This window comes from Oncorhynchus mykiss, chromosome 23 (assembly GCF_057628025.1).
Source record: "Oncorhynchus mykiss isolate SJ-2025 chromosome 23, ASM5762802v1, whole genome shotgun sequence".
NCBI lineage: Eukaryota > Metazoa > Chordata > Actinopteri > Salmoniformes > Salmonidae > Oncorhynchus > Oncorhynchus mykiss.
The window spans coordinates 35,314,253-35,338,858 of NC_143044.1; the positions used below are offsets into that span (position 1 = coordinate 35,314,253).

The 24,606-nt window shown below is 39.4% G+C and overlaps 3 protein-coding genes across 4 annotated transcripts; 1 reads left to right on the forward strand and 2 right to left on the reverse strand.

Moving 5' to 3' along the window:
* Positions 1-966: 966 nt before the first annotated feature.
* Positions 967-12,600, reverse strand: si:dkey-76k16.6 (glycine N-acyltransferase-like protein). 2 transcript variants are annotated; one of them, XM_021581146.3, is made up of 6 exons: positions 11,953-12,600; positions 5,075-5,185; positions 4,869-4,977; positions 4,040-4,166; positions 2,661-2,857; positions 967-1,705 (listed from the first exon to the last, which is right to left on the reverse strand). In XM_021581146.3, exons 1-6 carry the CDS (start codon positions 12,025-12,027, stop codon positions 1,497-1,499), a joined length of 828 nt encoding a protein of 275 aa, XP_021436821.3. In that variant the 5' UTR covers positions 12,028-12,600; the 3' UTR covers positions 967-1,496. The 2 variants fall into 2 exon arrangements, with proteins under 2 accessions (XP_021436821.3, XP_021436822.3); XM_021581147.3 differs by having other exon boundaries at positions 5,075-5,164; positions 11,953-12,139.
* Positions 12,601-13,936: 1,336 nt separating this feature from the next.
* On the forward strand, positions 13,937-17,167 carry LOC149972575 (uncharacterized). Its single transcript, XM_090217974.1, has 4 exons — positions 13,937-13,963; positions 14,137-14,240; positions 15,114-15,287; positions 16,849-17,167. Exons 1-4 carry the CDS (start codon positions 13,937-13,939, stop codon positions 17,165-17,167), a joined length of 624 nt encoding a protein of 207 aa, XP_090074100.1.
* A 3,075-nt stretch (positions 17,168-20,242) lies between these two features.
* On the reverse strand, positions 20,243-22,880 carry LOC100136752 (cystatin). The gene is given in 3 exon segments (NM_001124704.2): positions 20,243-20,577; positions 21,134-21,244; positions 22,655-22,880. Coding segments are annotated over 3 exon segments (393 nt in total). The 5' UTR covers positions 22,856-22,880; the 3' UTR covers positions 20,243-20,496.
* Positions 22,881-24,606: the final 1,726 nt, after the last annotated feature.

Below are 24,606 nucleotides of genomic sequence, written 5' to 3' on the forward strand. Positions count from 1 at the left end.
CCCCAGACCATGACGGCCCCTCCACCTCCAAATCGATCCCATTCCAGAGTACAGGCCTCGGTGTAACGCTCATTCCTTCAACGATAAACGCGAATCCAACCATCACCCCTGGTGAGACAAAACCGCGACTTGTCAGTGAAGAGCACTTTTGCCAGTCCTGTCTGGTCCAGCGAAGATGGGTTTGTGTCCACAGGCGATGTTCTCAGCCTAATGTGGACAGTCTGAGCACTGATGGAGGGATTGTGCGTTCCTGGTGTAACTCGGGCAGTTGTTGTTGCCATTCTGTACCGGTCCAGCAGGTGTGATTTTCAGATGTACCGATCCTGTGCAGTTGTTGTTATCTTTGAAAGACAGGGTCCTGAAAAAGGGACGTTTCTTTTTTTGTTGAGTTTAATGATATTTATTTTTCTATTTTTTGTTCTGTTTTTGTAAACATTCCCTCATTTGAGTGTTGTTAAGGGAATTTTTATCAATGATGACTAATTATGTATACATTGCAATCAGGACTGACTAATGAGAATACTATTATGTTACTGTCTATGTACTAATCAGAATACTATTATGTTACTGTATATGTACTAATCAGAATACTATGTTACTGTATATGTATTAATTTTCTTTTTAATCCTAGTACTGAATATAATGTGTGTAAATATAATCAAGAATTAGAACAATGACTGTCTGTACCATGGTAGAAATGAATGAACTTATAGCCAGACTGGCTACAAGCTGACCTTGGCTCGGTCATATATTATCTTAATAGAGAGAGACATGTGAGAACCATACAGCCATTGTACTAGAGCGAGGAGATGACACGGGCTGGTACTAAAACTAATGACGTCATTTTCAGTTTATACCCTGTGTTAAAATGTGTAATGGGGAGTACTCTCGTGAATAAACTCTGCTGGTTGACTTTAAGACTGGGCTCTGTCCATTTTATACAAATAAGGGTCATACAAATTCTTATGAATTGACAGAGTGTTTGATTTTAATTGGGTATTAAAACAGAGGAATGTAATTCCTGCAACAAGTGTTCAAATTAACATTTTGTATCAGAAATCTAAACAACATGGATAAAGTGTTTTTGCTCAAAATACAATTAGCATATTTTACGATGCAGCATTCTAATTACACCACACTGAAAATAAGCCTGGAGAAACAAACATCATGGGGTGCAGTGTGGCTCAGTTGGTAGAGCATGGCGCTTCCAACGACAGAGTTGTGGGTTTGACTCCCACAGGGGACCAGTAAGGAAATGTAAAAAAATGTAAGCACTCTGGATAAGATTGTCGCTTAATGTAAAATAATGGAATCGTTGCCAGTCTAAAAGGTATTTGAATCGTGTGCATAGATAAGATACATTTAATAACTGTTCAAAGTAATGTTTGCTCAAAGTCCATCCTGCAATGATATGATCTCTTCACACACTGTCTTCTTTTTTTGGAGATAATAGCATAGCTTTCAATGTCAACATTGATCTCTATGCACAACCTTAATCACAAACTGTTAAAGTCAAACCATGCAGCCCTGTATTGAGGGTCCTCAGTAAAGCCCAGGTTGGTGTAGAGGTTGTAGGACAGTATATTCTCCTCCTCAACGAAGCAGTACACTGGGAAGCCCTGAGAATAGAGTCTCCTGGACATGCTGCTGACCAGGGCTTTGGCCAGGCCCTGTCCTCTGTGCTCTTGCAGGGTGTACAACATACCTGTGATGGGGTAGGAACCATTGTTTTGGTAATTGTTTCCCAGTGCGCCCAAAATAAGGAGGGACATGTAAAATGTATAAAAGCATTCCTTAATCCTGTTCAAGTGAGAGCTGTGTACAGTGCCTTCAGAAAGTATTCACACCCTTTAACTTTTTCCATATTTTCTCTGTGTGCAATAATAATGTTCAACATTATTTTTTAATGACTACCTCATCTCTGTACCCCACACATAGAATTATTTGAAGGTCCCTCGGTCGAGCTGTGAATTTCAAACACAGATTCAACCATAGTGGTGGCTGCATCATGCTATGGGTATGTTTGTAATCATTAAGAAGAGGGGAGTTTTTCAGGATACAAATTAAATGGATGGAGCTAAGCACAGGCAAAATCCTAGAGGAAAACCTGGTTCAGTCTGCTTTCCACTAGACACATGGTGATTAAATCAACTTTCAGCAGGACAATAACCTAAAACACAAGGCCAAATCTACACTGGTGTTGCTTACCAAGAAGACAGTGAATGTTCTGAGTTACAGTTTTGACTTAAATCTACTTGAAAATCTATGGCAAGACATTAAAAAATTTAAAGATTTGCCAGAGCTTGAAGAACTTTGAAAATAATAAAATGGGGAAATATTGCACAATCCAGGTGTGGAAAGCTCTTAGAGAATTACCCAGAAAGACTCACAGCTGTAATTGCTGTCAAAGGTGATTCTAACATTTATTGACTCAGGGGGTTGAATACTTACATATCTAATCAACATATATTCGTGTTTTACAAATGTTTTACAACTGTTACATTTTTTCTTCCACTTTGACATTAGAGTATTTTGTGTAGATTGTTGACAAAAAAAATGACAATTAAATCCATTGTAATCCCACTTTTTAACACAACAAAATGTGGAAAAAGTCAAGGGGTGTAAATACTTTCTGAAGGCACCGTAGATATTCCACATACCCATGGCACAGGAGGGATAGATCAGAACCCAGGCTATGGGCTGCTGGCTCTCTGCATCCAGCACACAGCAAGACGGGTAGTGCCGGATCATGTTCCGGATCATCTGGAAACTGTTCTCCGTGTTCCCGAACTTCCAGGTTTTGTTGACTAGATCAGTATGGGATTCGTCCAGTGAGGATATCATTGATTCAATTGCACTGTGGATTTGAGAAGGAAAGAAAGAAGAGAGGTGTGAGATAGATAGCACATCGTAGAGCGGCCGCTCAGGGTAACTCCGTCGGGTCTCAAATTACTGTTGAGAGTTAGAAAAGTAGAATACACAAGGTTCACTTAATATAATTAAGGCCCTAAGCCACCGAGCCATGGTCTGTTCACTCTGCTACCATCTAGCAGGTGCATCAGAGCTAGGACTGAGAGACTGAAATAATGCTTCTATCTCAAATCAAATCAAATTTTATTTGTCACATACACATCAGATGTTAATGCGAGTGTAGCGAAATGCTTGTGCTTAAGTTCCGACCATGCAGTAATATCTAATAAGTAATCTAACAATTTCACAACAACTACATTATACACACACAAGTGTAAAGGAATGAATAAGAACATGTACATACAAATATATGAATGAGTGAACGGCATAGGCAAGATGCAGTAGATGGTATAGAGTACAGTATATTATCTCCAGGCCATCAGACTGTTGAACAGCCATCACTAGCCGGATACCTGCCCGGTACTCTGCCCTGCACCTTGAGACTAATGCTCCATGTATATAGAGACATTTAACACTGGTCACTTCATTTACTTTTTATATACTGTTTACTCACTGTGTATGTATACTGTATTCTCCACATAGCTCATCCTAATATACAGTACCTACTACTGTACCTACCATCTTCTTTTCCAAATGATATACTGTCTATACACACCATGTATTTATATTCTGGATCGCTCACTCTAATATCTACTTTGGATTTTTAATTGTACTTGTTCTCATTTATTGTTTAGATTTCTTTATTATTTGTGTATTGAATTTGCTAGACATTCTACTGCACTGTTGGAGCTGGTAACATAAGCATTTCACTGCACCTGCTATAACAACTGCAAATCTGTGTACGCGACCAATAAAATTTGATTTTAAATTTGGTATAGTGCATCCTCAGTTTTCCTCTTGTTATGTCAGTCACTGACAGTCACTCAAGCAGCCCATGTCAGCAATGGTATCGCCCATGCATGCAGTGCACTTGCCATTGATTTTGTTTGAACGTGACACTCAGATATCATAAGTCATGGCAAAATGTGTAGAATTGCAGAAAATAAGCTTTAAAATTGCAAAAATGTCTCTCCCTATGGTAAAATGAATCGAGCTGAGCCCATCATACCTTTCTACAGGTGGAAGGCGGGATGGATCCTGGAGCATCATCATGTGACACACAGACACTTTATTCACGGGCACCTTTCTCTCAGAAGCCACCGCCATCACCATCTCCTCATAGCAAAGACTGGTGCCTAAAATAGCAGAGGGCTGTAAAGTTGGCAAACAACTTCTACGAAATTGAAATTTGTGCTATATGGTGTGTGACTAATGAAACCACCCCAGATCCCAGCAGTCTAGAGACAACCAGAGACACCAGGGGCTGTATCTATCAAGCGTCTCAGAATAGGAGTGCTGATCTAGGATCAGTTCCTCCTTCTTCATAATTATGCAAAACTGATCCTAGATCAACACTCCTACTCTGGCAAGCTTTATACATACAGCCCAGGTCTTTTTTTACTTGTAAAAGAGGTCTTCTGACCCCAATGGGACTTCCTGGATAAAGCAATAGGTTAAATGAATAAAACACAATGGGGAGCTCACCATCCCCTGTTTTATGGCCCTGCTATCTGCTGCAGCAGGGCAAGGCTGAGATTGTGTGTAGCTCTGGTCCATGTTGTTGGTGCACATTCCTCCACTATGTTAGTAGGGGAAGGTGCAATAATGACCTGAACCAGAGCTCAGTTTGGGGGAGCTTGAGAGAGAGCTAAAGAGGGCGTTACACTCCGAATGGGGAAGTCTCAACATGGTACATGCATTTTAAGGTCCATGGGTGATGGTTTTAGGAGAAAGAGAGAAACTTACTTTAGTTTTAGGAAAGAGAAACAAGAGACAGAGGGGGGTGGGGCAATCAGGCAAAGTGCAAGTGGCAGGTACTGTAATTACAGTGTAATTACCTAAACAGAGGACCTTTGTCCAGTCAATTATGTTGTTCTCTCCAAGGATATTCCTAAAAGAAGCTTCGTCTTTAGTAAAAACACATGTGTCTTTAAATAGGTCCCCCTCCTGCAAAATGGGCAAATGAGGAGTTGAGCCAACAAAATACACATTATTTCTATTAAGTTTGGGACATGTGTATCTTTATGAATTGATCTAATGTTACCTTCTCATATGGTGGTTTGCAGAGAATGACATTGAATTCTGGCCAGCGGTCCACAAAAACCTGAATCGGGTCAGCCATAACTCTGTTCATCTGGAAAATGTAACCATAAACCTTGACAGACAAGGCCAAAATAAACCTTAGACACTACAGATAAAATCAGACATGTACCTGACAGTTCCCTAGATGCCTCCTTTAGAAAACAAAGTATGAACTCTATCCTTGTTTGATATAAATGAAATACTCAATATATGTTATCTAGCATTTGTATCTGTTATTGTTTAAAGTCCTGTGTGGCTCAGTTAGTAGAGCATGGCACTTGCAACACCAGGGTTGTAGGTTCGATTCCCACGGGATGCAGTATAGGAAAACAATATTAGGAAGACCTTCCTAATATTGAGCTGCCCTCAGATTAAACTCAATTCATCAGGGAAAGCATTCCACAGGGATGCTGACCCATGTTGACTCCACACAGGACTTCAAACAACTTGACACAGTTGTGTCAAGTTGGCTGAATGTCCATTCTTGAAACACATGGGAAACTATTGAGTGTGAAAAACCCTGCAGCATTGCAGTTCTTGACACACTAAAACCAGTGTGCCTAGCACCTACTGACATACCCTGTTCAAAGGCATATTTTGTCTTTCCCATTCACCCTCTGAATGGCGCACAATCCATGTCTCTCTCTTAAAAGTACTTATTTAATATGTCTCCTCCCCTTCATCTACACTGATTGAAGTGGATTTAACAAGCGACATCAATAAGGGATCATAGCTTTCACCTGGTCAGTCGGTGTCATGGAAAGAGCAGGTGTTCCTGATGTTTTCTACATTCACTATGTTTTAATACATGCTTTTTATTTATTTATTTATTTTATTTCACCTTTATTTAACCAGGTAGGCTAGTTGAGAACAAGTTCTCATTTGCAACTGCGACCTGGCCAAAACAAAGCAGTTCGACACATACAACAACACAGAGTTACACATGGAATAAACAAACATACAATCAATAATACAGTAGAAAAATATATATACAGCATGTTCAAATGAGGTAGGATAAGAGAGGTAAGGCAATAAATAGGCCATGGTGGCAAAGTAATTACAATATAGCAATTGAACACTGGAATGGTAGAATGTGCAGAAGATGAATGTGCAAGTTGAGATACTGGGGTGCAAAGGAGCAAGATAAATACATAAATACAGTATGTGGATGAGGTAGATTGTATGGGCTATTTACAGATGAGCTATGTACAGGTGCAGTGATCTGTGAGCTGCTCTGACAGGTGGTGCTTATAGCTAGTGAGGGATATATGAGTCTCCAGCTTCAGAGATGTTTGCAGTTCGTTCCAGTCATTGGCAGCAGAGAACTGTAAGGAAAGGCGGCCAAAGGAAGAATTGGCCTTGGGGGATGACCAGTGAGATATACCTGCTGGAGCGCGTGCTACGGGTGGGTGCTGTGCTCTGAGTTTCTGTGGGGAGCGCAGGGCTGTTGACCGGGGTAGTGGAGCCAGAAATCTTTCTGATTGAGAGGGGGTCAAATACTTATTTCCCTCCTTAAAATGAAAATCAATTTATAACATTTTTGACATGCGTTTTTCTGGATTTTTTTGTTGTTATTCTGTCTCTCACTGTTCAAATAAACCCACCATTAAAATTATAGATTGATCATTTCTTTGTCAGTGGGCAAACATACAAAATCAGCAGGGGATCAAATACTTTTTTCCCTCACTGTATGGACTTGAAGTTTATGTCATTCAATGCCAGGGGGACACGAAACCTGTTGAAGAGAAAAGCTTTTTTTTTGTTTTGAAAGGCCTGCAACGCAGATCTTGTATTCGTTCAAGAAACATATTAATGCAAAGAGGACTATAATTATTGGAAAAATCAGTGGGGCAATGTCATTTATTTTGGCCCACGGGACTAATCATTCAGCTGGGGTTGCAATTTTAGCACACAATTTCAAATGGACACCAATGGACATTGGCGAGTAGTGGTCATCAACCACATGGACAGATTATTTGTGTTGTGTAATGTATATGGATACTGTTTTAATACTCCAAATAACTTACTTCTAGAGGAAATTGAAGAAAGTCTTAAGTCTTTTGAGAAAATATCCATCCAGTCAGATTATAGTTGGTGGAGATTTTAATATGGTTTATTCTAATGAGACTGATAGATTACCCCATAGGCCTAACATTGGTGTGAACAAGTTGGTGAATTTCTGCCAAAGCCTGGACTTAATTGACATATGGAGAGTTAAAAACCCTGGAGAGAAACAATACACATGGAGTAATAGAGATCGTTCTCTATAATCAATCATTTATTTGTGGGTGATAACCTCTAGTCTTGAGCCCAACACTGTAGAGGTAAAAACACTGCCTGCAGTCCTGACGGATCATAAAGTCATATGGTTGACTGTAAGAATGTGCAGTGATGGTAAGAATGATGGTAAGAAATACTCGGGGGGTTATTGGAAATTAAATAACTCATTGTTATTGCATGAGGATTTAAAAAAATGTGATTAAGAATCTAATTTCTGTTTACAGAATTTTATCGACATCTAATGCAGAATTTGGGAAATATTGTGAACTGCTGAAATTTAAGATCCGCTCAGCCTGTATTACTTATGGAAAACGGCTTGCTTTAAGAAGGAGATGTGAGGTAGCTGAACTCTCTAAGACAATTGCGGATATCGCAGAGATTGAGCATCTTGATCTTAAAGAGAAAGAGAATTTGGATGACTTACAGAATCAACTAGATACATTGTATGAGGAAAAGGCTAGAGGAGCTTTGTCACGTTCTGACCTTAGTTCCTATGTTTTGTCTTTTATTTTAGTATGGTCAGGGCATGAGTTGGGTGGGTTGTCTATGTTAGTTTTTCTATGATTTTATATTTCTGTGTTTGGCCTGATATGGTTCTCAATCGGGCAGCTGTCAATCGTTGTCCCTGATTGAGAACCATATTTAGGTAGCCTGTTTTCCTTTGTGTTTTGTGGGTGGTTATTTTCAGTCTTTGTGTGTCTGCATTGGATAGAACTGTTTCGGTTTTCACTTTGTTGTTTTGTAATTTGAAGTGGTCAGCTTGGATTATTATTAAATAAGATGAACACTAACCACGCTGCACTTTGGTCCTCTCCTTCTTCCACCTCTGAATGCCGTTACAAGCTTTCATAAAATCCAGAAAACAAATGGCTTGAAAAAGGTGAAAACAGTAGATACTTTTTTAATTTGGAAAAGAGGAGAGGGGAACTGAACACACTTCGGAAACTGGGTTAGCACTGACGAGAGATGTTATCAGATTATACCACTAAGTTTTATGAGAATCTTTACTCCTTAGATAACAATTTGGATGACTAAGGATCTCCTCGATTCTATAGAGAATGTTAATTCAGTTAGTGAAGAATTCAATCGGTCTTGCTGTAAAGGTTTATCCAGTGTGGGATTGATGGATTAACCTCTGAATTTTACAAAACCTTCTCTGAAGAAATAGCACCATTTTTACTTGAAACCTTTAAGGAGGCTTTAAAGAAGGGAGAACTACCTGCCTCTCTGAAGCAAGGGGTTATTACTTATACCTAAAGGATCTCTTAAATATTGATAATTGGCGTCCAATCACACTCCTAAATAACGACTACAAAATTATAGCCTTAATCTTTGCAAAAAGGTTAGTCTTGCTTGAATGTTCTGATTGAATGTCAATCAGGGTTTATGAAAGGGTGCCATATATCTAATCTGAGGCGGTGTTAGACTTGGTTGAGTATTGTGATTTATTGGATGACTTCCCTGTTGTCACATTCTGACCTTAGTTCTTTTATTTATGTTTTTGTTTTAGTATGGTCAGGGCATGAGTTGGGTGGGTTGTCTATGTTCCGTTTTCTATGTTGTGTTTGGCCTGGTATGGTATGGTTCTCAGAGGTAGGTGTCGTTAGTTGTCTCTGATTGAGAATCATACTTAGGTAGCCTTTTCCTACTTGTATTTCGTGGGTGTTTATTTTCTGTTCCGTTTTATTTCACCGTTCAGGACTGTTCGTTTGCCGTTTTGTTTCAGTGTTCACTATTCGTATTAAAAATCAAGATGAACACTTACCACGCTGCGCTTTGGTCCTCTCCTTCATACGATGACCGTTAGTTATACTATTTTGGGATTTTCAGAAAGCATTTGATACAGTAAGTCACAATTTTATCTTTGTCTTAAGTATTAAGTTGTCTTTTTTGTTGATGCTATTAGAACTCTGCATAATGGTGGATAGCTGTATCAAACTGTCATGGAACATCTTCAAGATTTAACATTTAGAAAGGAATACAAGGTTGTCCAATTTCACCTTTTTATGTTTGTATCAAATGTTATGTTCATTAGTTCAAAAGTCCATTTGAAGGCATTACATTCTAGGCCAGAGAGATCAAGATATCCCAACTGGCAGATGACCTCTTTTTTTTTTCTTCTTTTTTTAAATGTATCACAAGCTAGATTAGCATTGGATATCATGAAGTAGTTCTTAATCTCAGATTTGGTATTAAATCTTTCCAAATGTGAGATGTTTGTTCTAAAAGGAGCTGTCAATCCAGCAGATTGTAACATCTCTGAAAAAGATACTGTAACCTACATCGGTGTAAAGATCACCAAAAATCTTAAGGCTGTGAATGATCTTAATTTGAATCCTTTAACTGAATCTGTCTGTCACGGCCGTTGAATGAAGAGGACCAAGGTGCAGCGTGGTATGCGTACATATTCCTTTATTTATATGACGCCAACAATAAAAAATCCAACAACCATAATGCTATAGTGCCAACAAACAAAGTCAACTTTCCACACAGAAAGGAGGGAATAGGGCTACCTAAGTATGGTTCCCAATCAGAGACAACGATAGACAGCTGTCCCTGATTGAGAACCATACCCAGCCAAAACATAGAAACACAAAATCATAGAAAACGAAACAGAATGCCCACCCCAAATCACACCCTGACCAAACCAAATAGAGACATTAAAAGGCTCTCTACGGTCAGGGTGTGACACTGTCTAAAACAAAATATCCTCATGGTTAGGGAGGGATTTAAATCTTCAAGGAAGGGTGCTTTTATCCAAAGCTGAGGGGCTATCTCGTTTATCCTATCTTTTTTTGTCTATTGACATTCCCAAATCCACTTGCTGTACCTTAGATAGGCTATTGTACAACTTCATATGGAAAAACAAGCCACATAAGATAAAAAGAGATGTTATCACCAACAGGGTTTGTGATGGCGGTCTAAATGTCTTAGACTTCACTCTCTTCAATCAGATATCAAAATCAACTGGGTTAAAAGGTACATAAAAAATCCTCATAGTTTCTGGAATATTATACCTCAATATGTTTTTCAGAAGTTCGAAGGGCTTCATTTTTTACTACAATGTCCGTATATTGTGGGTAAACTTCCTGTGAAACTGGTGGCTTTTCACAAGCACACTTTAATGTGCTGGGCTTTGTTGTATAAACAACTTTTCACCTCATACTGTAAATGTCTTATATGGAACAATGGGTCGATATTACATAGAAACAAGATGTTATTTTACCATAAATGGTTCTCGAAAAACATTATCCTTGTCAGCCAATTAGTTAATATTAGTGGGAACCTATTTACGCAGAGAGAATTTATGGAAAGATACAACTTTGAGGTATCAAGCAATGAATATGACACTGTTATTAAAGCTATACCTAGTGGGATAAAAACTTTACTTCAGAATAATGCATATTTTGGAATATCTCCTATTGCAAGCGATATCCAGGTGAATGGCATAGGTCTACTAGATACGAAATTCAACAATAGTTTATTAAGGGATATTTTCTACAGGAAGTCTATTCCCTCTGCGATATTTTGTTGGGCTTCGTCGTTTGATGTAATCTGGCGCCGTGCTTGGCTCACTCCACACAAATTTATGGTGACCAATAAAGTAAAGGAGATCTCCTTTAAGATTATCCATAGATTCTATCCATGTAATAGCTTGATTTCTAAATATATACCTGATGTTACCAGTGAATGCAGTTTTGTGAACTAGAAACTGAATCTATTGAACACTTATTGTCATTGTTTATATAGTCAAGTGTTCTGGACTGATGTAAAACTATATATTGGCCTCAAATTGCATACAACCATTGTAATTTCTATTTTACTACACTGATTCCATAATTGTATGTGAGTATGTCATAAATCTCTTTATTTTATTAGGAAAATGTTTCTTACACAAATCAAAATGTACAAAGAAAAAGCCCCTTTTCTCAATTTTGTTTTATCTGATGTGGAATGTTATTTAGAGTCATTAAAATGTATACAAAACAAAATGTTTAAAAAATGTATTCGCTACATGTCTGTATTTGAATTGATATAATGTGGATTAGTTTGATTTTTTTCTCATGTCTTTGTGGAATCCCTCTGGCTGTTATGTTTATATTTTGCATGTAACTGTTAATAAAAAATAAAATAAAAAATAACCCCCCTTAGCTAGTAAACTGGCTAGTATCAGTTGAGGTATTCCAGTTCGGAGGAAAATAGAAATACTTTAGAAAAACCCCCAGATCCACGCCACATTGGGTGGGGCGGGTTGCAGGAGAGTATTTTGAAGTTGAGGTTTAGGAAAAATATTAAGGAGAATGCGAAGTCTGACTGCTACGCCGTCTTGGAAATCTTTAGGCTACATCTATTCCGACTTGCCACAACTAAAGTAGTTTCCTCTAGGAAAAATAGCTATTCTGTTATAATATATAATAATGTAATCTATTCCAAAAATCATTATCTTTGAATTATCAAATCACATTACAATTTTTTTAAAGTGCATTTAAACTTCACTCAAAAAGTATAATTTAATAATACAAATTAATATAATGCACACTATACTACCTTAATACCCACCTGCTGCGAATGAGGAAATAGCTCTTTCAGTTGGGTCTCAACAGTCTTCAGCTGCATTTCATTCAGTTGCTCCATGGTTGTTACTCGTTCTGACACTTACATAACTTAACACTAAACAAACGACTGTAGGCTAAATAGCTCAATGCGGGCAAATCATTACATTGCTTCCTGAGTTTATTACGCAATAGTGAACACTTCACGTTTACTTCAACAAGTTTTACAACCTTCAGCACTTTACTTTTGGAGTTACGACGGAGGGGAAAATGACTTCACATCGGCCACTATGCAAACATATAGAAACTATGCATAGATTAATCATTGAGTAATATTAGTGTGGCGAACTGCCATACTAACAGCGGTTTGAATAAAACATCCCGAATCAGCTAGTGAAAATAATGCACATGCTGCATACAGGCTAGGTTGAAGATGGTATATTTTCAACCAACCATGAAGATAAATATACCGTTATAAAGGGGGCAAGAATATTAGTTGTTCATTTTATCGAAAGCTAAAGGCACAACGTAGATTCGAGTCAATTACTTAAGAAGTTGCATATGGTATTACTCCAACTTCGTGAAAGTGATAAACTGACACGTTTTTATTTTTTGTCAAAAACAACTTTAAATCGAACGAGTGTCTATGCACATGCGCAGTTCGGCGCAAGACGACCGTTAGACCCGATGACGTATTTGTACGCTTACATTTATCTAGCCAACGTCGCCATGACATCGCCTACCAGCCTGATTGGGGATTTATATTCGAGAAACAGTTTTAGCTTGTCTTCATACTGTTGTAGTCCAAAAAACAGGTAACAATTAGTTACCTCTGGTTCTTTCAGCCATTCCAATGTCGGGAAAGAATTGGGTTTTGGGATAAACGCCGAAAATAAGGTCTGAGGTTAACACAGGCTTAGGATATCTTATAAGTTTTGTTCTATGAGATAATATCAGTCAGTTAACATGACCTTTATGCTTTATGAAACAATCTTAATCAGTTTATCTCAGAACAAAATGTATAAGATCTGCTAAGCCTGTGTTTACCACATACCTTATTTTCGGGGTTTATCCAAAAGCCCTTAACATGCACTTAACATGTGTAAATATTTGTATGAACATAACAAGTTTTAACAACTGCCCCAACTACCCTCCACCTCCAAATCGATCCCGCTCCAGAGTACAGGCCTCGGTGTAACACTCATTCCTTTGACGATAAACTCGATTCCGACCATCACCCCTGGTGAGCCAAAACTGCGACTCGTCAGTGAAGAGCACTTTTTGCCAGTCCTGTCTGGTCCAGCGACGGTGGGTTTGTGCCCATAGGCGATGTTGTTGTTGGTGACGACTGGTGAGGACCTGCCTTACAACAGGCCTACAAGCCCTGAGTCTAGCCTCTCTCAGCCTATTGTGGACAGTCTGAGCACTGATGGAGGGATTGTGTATGCCTGATGTAACTCGGGCAGTTGTTGATGCCACCCTGAACTTGTCCCGCAGGTGTGATGTTCGGATGTACCGATCCTGTGCAGGTGTTGTTACACATGGTCTGCCACTGCGAGGATGATCAGCTATCCGTCCTGTCTCCCTGTAGCGCTGTCTTAGGTGTCTCACAGTAAGGACATGGCCACATCTGCAGTCCTCATTCCTCCTTGCAGCATGCCTAAGGCACGTTCACGCAGATGAGCAGAGTCAGAGTCGGTAGAAAGGCTTCTTTAGTGTCCTATGTTTTTATAACTGTGACCTGTAGTTCATACCGTCTGTAAGCTGTTAGTGTCTTAGCGACCGTTCCACAGGTGCATGTTCATTTCTTGTTTATGGTTCATTGAACAAGCATGGGAAACAGTGTTTAAACCCTTTACAATGAAGATCTGTGAAGTTATTTGGATTTTTACAAATTATCTTTGAAAGACAGGGTCCTGAAAAAGGGCTGCTTCTTTTTTTGCTGAATTTATTTGGGTTCCATGTAGAACCGTCTGTGAAAAGGATTCTACATGTATCCCAGAAGGGTTCTTCTACATGTATCCCAGAAGGGTTCTTCTACCTGTAACCAAAAAGGGTTATTCAAATGGTTCTCCTATGGGGACAGCCAAAGAACCCTTAGGTTTTAGATAAAAAAACATTTTAAGAATGTGGCTTACTTTCCAGTACCTAACTATACAACCTTGTAAATCATGTTTACACTGTGTTGTAGGAGTATGGATTCCTGTATGGTATCAACAGAAGTAAGCCAAACACATTGGAAATAGTTAATGACAGCAGGCCTGATTTTAAGGTTATTGCGGACCAGACACAAAGGTGAGCTTTATGGTGTCACATAGGTCCATTAACCACCACAGTCCACACAAAAGTCAGTCATATGTCAATTATTTTAATTTAGTCACATGAAGCTTGTATGTGGACACCTGCTCATCGATCATCTCATTCCAAAATCATGGGCATTAATATGGAGTTGGTCCCACCTTCACTGTTATAACAGCCTCCACTCTTCAGGGAAGGCTTTCCACTAGATGTTGGAACATTGCTGCGGGGACTTGCTTATTCAGCCACAAGAGCACTAGTGAGGTCGGGCGCTGATGTTGGGCGATTAAGCCCATTAATTAATTAATTAATTGTACATGGTGATCTTAGGCTTGTGTGCGGCTGCTCGTGCATGGAAACCCATTTCATGAAGCTCCTGATGAACAGTTTTGTGCTGAAATTGCTTCCAGAGGCAGGCAGTTTTGAACTCGGTAGTGAGTGTTTCAACCGAGGACGGATCGTTTTTATGCGCTTCAGCACTCTGCGTTTCCGTTCTGTGAGTTTGTGTGGCCTATCACTTTGTGGCTGAGCCTTTGTTGCTCCTAGACGTTTCCACTTCACAATAACAGCACTTACAGTTGACCAGGGCAGTTCTAGAAGGGCAGAAATTTGACGAACTGACTTGTTGGAAAGGTGGCATCCTATGACGGTGCTACCTTGAAAGTCACTGAGCTCTTCAGTACAGGCCATTCTACTGCCAATGTTTATCTATGGAGATTGCATGGCTGTGTTCTCGATTTTATACACCTGTCAGAACGTGGGTGTGGCTGAAATAGCAGAATCCACAAATTTGAAGGGGTGTTCACATACTTTTGTGTATCACTCAAAAAAGAAAAGCCCATTATGAATAGATTTTGTTTTCATGAATAGAACAAACGTGACAGAGTTCATGAAAAAAGTACATTTCTTCTGCATGGATGAAGAGATCTTGAAAAGAATGGTGACTGAAGAAAATGCCATTTCAGACGCAGTCAATATGAAGGGTTTTACCCTGGTGCAGCTTATGATGTTACCAGACCCTATTCTCCTGACCCAACTCAACACGTACTCACAGATTGGTTTAGTAACCTAGTGATATCTTGTGATGTATGATGTACACTGAGTGTACAAAACATTATGAACACCTGCTCTTTCCATGACATAGACTGACCATTTGAATCAGGTGAAAGCTATGATCCCTTATTGATGTCACTTGTTAAATCCACTTCAATCAGTGTAGATGAAGGGGAAGATGAAGGTGCAACGGTTTGTGTCAAGAACTGCTACACTGCTGGGTTTTTCACACTCAACAGTTTCCTGTGTGTATAAAGAATGGCCCACAATCCAAAGAACATCCAGCCAACTTGACACAACTATTGGAAGCATTGGAGTCAACTTGGGCCAGCATCCCTTTGGAACGCTTTCGATACATTGTAGTCTATGCCCTCAGAACAGCCTCAATTCGCCGGGGAAAAAGGAGGTGCAACTCAATATTACGAACATGTTCTTTATGTTTTTTACACTCAGTGTATTTTCTAATTAAAAGCTTTGAAGCCACCGGTCGGCCATATTGGCAATCCCAAGAAGGCGTAAATATTTTAAATGTTTTATTTGAATGTTAAGTTTAATATAATTTAAATGTATGAATTAAGGTGTATGTAACAGAATATATGTGGCAAAAACAAATGTAGACATTAATGAATGAATGCATTTCTATAGCTTCCAAAATATGTTTTACAAGATGGAGGCTCGGTGGCTTCCAAACAGTGGCCAATGTTAGTCATCTAATGTACATATAAATCATTGGGTCAAACACATTATGTGTCGTTCTCCCGGGAGGGACGTTCCGAGGGGAACTATGTGGAGTGGGCATAGTGGGAGAGCAGGTGTACTGTTGGCTATTCAGGGTCACACTCCACACACCGTTTTTTTTATCTTAAAGATTATTTTGAATTGAAGACACATGTCTTATTTAGCTGATAGTCATTTACTCGGTTTTATTTTGTAATGTAGTGTTAATGCATTCATGGCTAATACATCCTATTAGTTGAATTGAGTAAATGCAATCCTCGTGTTAGAGAGTAATTATTTGATTGACATTTATAGTTTAGTAGGTCGATTGATAGTTGTTATTTACACTACACATAGTACATGCTTGGCTACCACCTTTAAACATTGGTCGCCAGGATTAGCTATTTGTAACTATTCTCTTAATATTTGCAGAACGGTGCAAGATAGAAACATGTTCATTATAGTTATATGTAATTAGATTCCTCCAGAAACACACAGGGCCTGTTTCTATTCACATTATATTGGAGTCAGATTGATTAATGTAGTTTATTATTATATTCAACATAATTTTCCTTCAACTATGTGTCTGTATCATCATATCCATTCTCTTTCCTCTACAGTGGCATTGAATTGAGGGTCTCCTTCCTGAACGAATCACACATTGACTTAGTTCGATGGGGACTAGCAGGGCTACAGGAACATTAAACACATCAGTCACTTACTTGCATTTCCCCAACTAATGGTTAAGGTTAGTATTGTGGGAGGGGAAGCTGATCCTAGATCTACACCCCGGAGCATGTAACATCTACACAGGTCTCACCTGAACCGTACCAAGGTGTGCTTTATATGTTCCCCCTGGGAAACAATTACCAAAGCAGTGGTTCCTATCCTTCTCCAGGTATGTTGTCAATAGGAACAGAGGACAGGGCCTGGCCAAAGCCCTGGTCAGCAGCATGTCCAGGAGACTCTATTCTCAGGGCTTCCCAGTGTACTGCTTTGTTGAGGAGGAGAATACACTGTCCTACAACCTCTACAACAACCTGGTCTTTATTGAGGACCCTCAATACAGGGCCACATGGTGGCCAGTTCAATTATTAGTGTTAGCCAGTGGCTGTTCAGTCATTGCACTTCTCGATTATAAATGTGAATTGTGAAATGTAATCTACACAGAATCATCATATTTGTTACGCTATCCATGTCTATTCATGTTGAGATCAAATAAAACGTGTTTATATATTTTTTAATCAGAAGCCTATTCATTTCATAAAATGTGCTTTTTTGTTGTCCTGTCCTACTTTTCTTGAATGGCAAGCCATGCAACCATGATTTAACCAACAAAAATAACGATTTTAATTGTATTGAGTCATGGACATGTCTGTAGTCTTGTATTATGAAGCCAAGACAAGATCTATCTTAGTGACGTGCCAAGCAGAAGTTATCACTGACAATTAACCAGTGGTGTAATGTGCTTAAGTAAAAATACTTTTCAGTTCTGCTTAAGTAGTTTTTTGGGGTATCAATACTTTCCTATTTATATTTTTGACAACTTTACTTCACTACATTCCTAAACAAAATTATGTAGTTTTTACTCCATACATTTTCCCTGACACCTAGAAAGTACTCTTTACATTTTGAATGCTTAGCAGGACAGGAAAATGGTCTAATTCACACACTTATCAAGAGAACATCCCTGGTCATCCCTTCTGCCTCTGATCTGGCGGCCTCACTAAACACATGCATTGTTGGTAAATGTGTTGGATTGTGCCCCTGGCTATCTGTAAATAACACAAAACTAGAAATGTGGACTGCTTTGCGTAATTTAAGGAATTTGAAATTATTTACACTTTTGATACTTCAAATATATTTTATCAATTACATTTACTTTTGATACTTAGGTATATTTAAAACCAAATACTGTCACTGATATGGTGTTTAATTGGAGTCATTTTCTATTTAGGTATTTTTACTCATACTCAAGTATGGCAAATGGGCACTTTTCCCACCAGTTAACACATCAGTAACGCCACAGTTATTCAACACTGCTGTCGAGACTGGAATGAGAAAAAGTTTCTCAAATGCTTCAATATTTTCCCGCAAATGTGGGTGTATACCACAGCTAAGGGCTGTTCTTACGCACGACGCAATGAGGATTGCCTGGGTACAGCCCTTAGCTGTGCTTTCGTGCATTCAGAAAGTATTCAGACCCAGACCGTTTCCACATTTTGTTACGTTACAGCCTTATTATAAAATGGATTAAATTGTCCCCCCCCCCCCCCCCCCTCAATCAGTACACAATATTCCATATTGGACAAAGCAAAAACAGGTTTAGATATTTTTGCAAATTAATCAAAGTAAAAACGCAAATATCCTATTTACATAAGTATTCAGACTCTTTACTGAGTACTTTGTTGAAGCACCTTTGGCAGCGATTACTGCCTCGAGTCTTCTTGGGTATGACGATACAAGCTTGGCACACCTGTATTTAGGGAGTTTCTACCATTTTCTATGCAGATACACACAAGCTCTGCCCAGTTGGATGGTGAGTGTTGCTGCACAGCTATTTTCAGGTCTCTCCAGAGATGTTCGATCGGGTTCAGATACTGCGTTGTCTTGGTTCTGTGCTTAGGGTCGTTGTCCTGTTGGAAGGTGAACTTTTGCCCCAGTCTGAGGTCCTGAGCACTCTGGAACAGGTTTTCATCAAGGAACTCTGTACTTTGCGCAGTTCATCTTTCCCTCGTCCATCTTTCACCTCAATCCTGACTGGTCTAAAAAAAAAAAATCCCCACAGCATTATGCTGCCACCACCATGCTTCACCGTAAGGCTGGTGCCAGGTTTCCTCCAGACGTGACTCTTTGCAGGCCAAAGAGTTCAATCTTGGTTTCATCAGACCAGAGAATCTTGTTTCTCATGGTCGAAGTCCTTTAGGTGCCTTTTGGCAAACTCCAAGCGGGCTGTCATGTGCCTTTTACGGAGTGGCTTCCGTCTGGCCACTCTATCGTAAAGGTCTGATTGGTGGAGGGCCGGAGAGATGGTTGTCCTCTTGGAAGGTTCTTCCATCTTCACAGAGGAGCGTTTTAATAGTGACCATCTGGATCTTGGTCACCTCCAATTGCTCAGTTTGGCTGGGCAGCCAGCTCTAGTAAGAGTTTTGGTGGTTCCAAACTTCTTCCATTTAAGAATGATGAAGGACACGGTGTTTTTGGGGACCATCAACACTGCAGAAATGTTTTGGTACTCTTCCCCAGAGCTGTGCCGCAATCCTTTCTCGGCACGCTAAGGACAATTCCTTCAACCTCATGGCTTGGTTTTTACTCTGACATGCACTGTTAACTGTTGGACCTTATATAGACAGGTGTGTGCCTTTCCAAATCATGTCCAATTCAATTTGCCACAGGCTCAATCAAGTTGATCAATGGGAAAAGGATGCACCTGAGCTCAATTTCGAGTCTCATAGCAAAGGGTCTGAATACTTGTAAATAAGTTGTTTTTTATACATTTGCCAACATTTCTAAAAACCTGTTTTCACTTTGTCATTATGTGTAGATTGACATGTTTGTATTAAATCCATTTGAGAAAAAGGCTGTAACGTAACAAAATGTGGAAAAAGTCAAGGGGTTTGAATACTTTCCGAATGCAATATACCACAAACCCCAAAGGTATCTTATTGCTATTATAAACCAGTTACCAATGTAATTAGGGCAGTAAAAATAAATGTTTTGTCATATCCGTGGTATACAATGATATACCATGACATTCAGCCAATCAGCATTCAGGGCTTGAACAACCCAGTTTATAATAAAGTATAAATAGCCAATAATCCCTTATGATACACCTTGTTTTTAGTAGTCCCTTGTCTCTGACCTATTATCAATTTAAAAAATGCTGTGATATACAATAGGTATGCTGCGTCACGGGGCGGACTGGTACCAAAAACCGGCCCTGACATTTCAAACACAGGCCACCCATTAGGCAGATAATGATAATTATTCACAACATAAAAAAAGTGACAGGCCCACTGGACTAAAAACAGACCAGCCCATCCGTCTTATTACATTTATCTGTCACGTACTGTTTTCTGTGGGTTCTGTGACTCATTGGGCGTGTGACTGGCAGCTGTATTTCTCAACTTTGGACACAATCATGTGAAAAGAACACGTATAGAACTTACTTTGTAAAGGAGAGGTTTGGGCATATGGCAACTAAATAAAGCAAATAACCACATGTAAACGTTCCAAAACATTTATTTAGTTAACTGTTGCATCATTTTAATACTACATTCTCAAGATAGCAATGTTTGCATTAAGTGCTTATATTAGTGTGGGCATGCAATAAGTTTGAACATCTATTATTAGTGGGATTCTCTGAATACATCCTAGACAAGGAGGTTGAACTGCATTGGTAAGACTAACAAATAACACTAGTACTAGATAATAGTAGTTATTGGGTAGACTAGACATTGATTGAAGTTCTCTTCACTGGGTCTTAACTTTCACACTGGTTCTTGACCATCTGGATATCGCTCATCCAGGGGCGGCTCCACACCTCGAAGGTGCACTTGTAGGGCTGAGGAGACAGAAAGCAACATGAGTTGGCATAGTAACAACCTTTTAGCAAGCAGAACACTTGACAATGGACTTGTTCGACATTGCAGCCTGATATACAAATCAACTTGCGTCATAAATAACTACTCATTATTTGTAGATCAGTCACAATTTACACACAATATATTAGTTGTTATGCTCTTGAACATGGCCAAAGGCTGCACACACAGCCTCAATTCATTAGGGCATGGACTGAATGAAGTGGATTTAACAAGTGACATCAGTTAGGGAACATAGCTTTCACCTGGTCAGTCTGTCAAGGAAAGAGCAGGTGTTCTTAATGTTTTGTATGCTCAGTGTATAGCAATAACAACTGAACTGAGCAAATGTTAATTAGTTTATCAACAGTTGTCTAAACTCTTAGTTACCAATGTGCTATGAATGTTTGTAACATGTTGCAAACAATATATGGACCAGTCATAAGCCAGACATATAGGAAGCTCTGATAACCGACTGGCACTGGTTGAGGACAAACCGATCTGGGAACAGGCTAGTCTAGGCCCTATAGTGGTCCTTACCACAGCCATCTGTGGGTCCTTGTGCACGGAGCAGACCTTCTCAACACCTCCCTTCCTGCATGGGGTCCTGCCCATCTGCACTGTGAAGATGTACTTCATCCCAGATACCACCTATAGGCAAGAGGGTGGGTTACACAAACAATATTTTTAAATCATGGCCATCATTTTATGGGATCATATCATTCACATATACAGAAATCACACCTGCTTTCAAAGTAATTTATTGATTGTACATGTCATGTTAGATTAGGCCAGGGTGGTATTCTGTTTCTGCTCTTTTGCCAAATCCTGGCAGAACTGTCATGCAAAACACAGTACATTAAAGCAAAATCAGATTGGCACTCTGACCATGTTAGGCTATGAGGTCAACTAACAGAGGTGATAAACAGCATTTTGGCCTAATTCTAGATTGGTCTTCTCCCTATCATGCACGGATGATAAACAATTGAAAGGAAAAAAACAGAATCCAATTCTCTTCCGCATTCTATGCTGTGTTCTCAAATTAGCGCAGATGCCCGCCTGGTTTAGAAATGAATAGTCCTCTGCATAATGGAAAATGTGCATTGATCCAGAGGGGTTGGGAAATTGGCACATAAACACAGAATCATTGAGCCTTCAATGTGGTGGTACTCTTGTGTTAATCTGATGAACTTCCTGACATTAAGACCCATTCCCAGTCATTTGGCAGGTGCTCTTATCCAGAGCGATTTAGTTAAATTACTAAACCCATTTCACTTGAGGAATGAAACATGAGCAAACACGATAAGCATGGATTGGCGCCCGAGGTCTTTTGGGCGTCTATGTTTGGTTAAGATTTGGTCCTGCCTTGACTTGTCCCAATCATAGGCGTCTATGTTTCACAGCACAGTACAGAAGAGCGCAGCACAGCACAGTAGAGAAAATTAGGTATAGTTGAGTACAGTAGAATGTACCATATTGTACTCTACGGAATTAAACTATATTGTACTGTACTCTGAATAGTACTGTGCCATAATACTGTTCAAACTTGTGAAACAGCCTTGACGTCTATGATTCTTTCAGATTTGGTCTGGGCCGGACTAACCAAATTGGTACTTGTTTGTTGGCGACTTTTATTAGAATAATACCCAGCATGCCTTGTTCGTTTTTTTATATATTTTTAATAACTTTTAGGTCGTTCAGCTTATCCAGAACGACTTAGTCAGTACAATCAACTAATGTAGATATACAAAAATACATCAGTCATAACAAGAAACATTTCTATAACCGTTACAATGAATGTTATCGTAGTTGGTTTATTTTTTTCAACGTCGCTGACATCTTTAAAGCTAATTTAAAAAGCTTACATAAATGCATGTGACAGATTGGCATATTTATTATAATAATTAATTCCACCCATACTGCAAACATCCACAAAAGACGCATTTTGAACATACATAAGTGAGAAAATACGTATTTTCTACGTCATTTTGCTCACTGGGTAGACTACACAAACTAACAAAATTATCTTGTCGTGAACTAATACATGGAAAAGGATCTGACCTGTTTCTGTGCATTGACAACCTTGGCCACCTGCCTGACAAACATGTCGTTTGTTTTCTTGTTGTGTTCGACCACCGCGAACTGCAGGGCGTCTCTCGTTCCTTGGTCGTTCATATTTGCGTCCATGGGGCCTCCGATCAAACCGGCGTTCGCCACCGTAAAGGCCACGGCGAACAAAGGAACGACGATTTTCCATTCCATGATCATTTTCCCGTTTGATACCTTTTTTAATCGTCACTCCAATCGTATTAAACAAACAAATCCTTGCCACAGACGGCTGTTATATAAACACGGTGACGTCACTGCCTGCTTGCTGAGAGTGGGGCTTGATCTTGATTCCACCAATCACTTCAACCCAAAACCTAAAGAGGAGAGGAGTTTACACGTATGCGTGCGTTTGTTTTGCAGAACGGATCTTTAAAAAAAAATTTAAACCAGGCAAGTCAGTTACTGTTTCTCAGTCCCTTTGGTGCATTTTTCACATCATCCCTAACATGTGCAAAATAATAAGTGCATTTCTCAGAACAATTTGTACAAACTGCAATATACAATAGATATGTTTCTAAAGCTAGTCAGTCACTAAAAATCCTTAGTACATCTCTGAAAAGTAAATATTCATGCCAATGATCATGTCAGTGTCATCAGAATGATAAGTCATTGAGTCATTGTTCACGAACAAGGTCGTCAAAATGTTTAGGCATGTTGTCAATGTAACTGTGTACTTTGACAGTATTACCTGATGTAAACTTAGGCTACAGTTTGGATGACAGTTACTGTATTGAAAATGCACAAGGCTGCACTTCTATGGCATATATCAATTTCAACAGTACTATTTACATATTACTGTATGTGGGTTATTGATTGAAAGAGACTGGACAACCCAAGGGGCACAAAGGGAAAAAAACTAAATTAGAAAGAAACACAGGAAACCACCCCTAAGGCACAACTTTGCCCGCAGCACTGTTGTGCTGTCTCTACACATCCAGATGTTCCTGTCTGTCGACCCACATATTCTCATCCACATCACACCGGATATTTTCCCTTCCAATGCAATGTGGAAAAAATCTTTTGGAATGCCTTATCCATCCCCTGCAGGCGTCTACTGTGATGTCCTCACAAGCTGCATCCATTGCAGCCAGCAGGGTCATCTGTGTGTGTGGCTGACGATCGTACACCTTCCACCTCCATGCTGAAAATAACTCCTCAATTAGGTTAAGGAATGGTGAATAAGGTGGGAGGAATTCTATGAGCATCCTCGGGTGGGTCACAAACCATTGCCTTATGATGTTTGATCGAGGGAAACTCACATTATCACAAATGACCACATACTTTGGCAAATCCTCTCTAAACTGACCCCTCTCATCATCAGGGATGAGAGCCCTGTAGAGAGTCTCTAAAAAGTTGAGTAGATGCTGGGTGACATAAAATTTACATATATTGCATGTTCCTTCCACAGCAATGGAAATGTGTGCAGTTTATGCTTACTGTACTATGTATCACTATAACATGTTGCTGTAAAGTAGTTATATAGATATATGTTTTACCTGTACATACTGGTACCGTAGCTCCTTAACTCTGTCCTCATTCCTTTGGAATGGTACACGGTACAGCTGTTTCATACTCATCTGGTTTCTATGCAGCACCCTGTCGATGGTTGAGATGCTAACCGTATGGATGTTTTCAAAGACATCGTTGTCTTCTATAATGGTCCTTTGTATTTCCCTGAGTCTCATGGCATTGTTTACTCGAACCACGGTGCAAATAGCCTCCTCCTGTTGAGGTGTGAAAAGGCGTCCTCTGCCACCGGTTTGTGGTAATCTTGCAGTCCTATGTGGGGAAAAATGCAGTGATGCATCACACTTTCACAGACAAAAACTATGCAAACACACATTTTACTGTAAAACATTCAGGTGGGTGCATGTAAGGTGCAGTTTGTATCTGTATAGAGTATA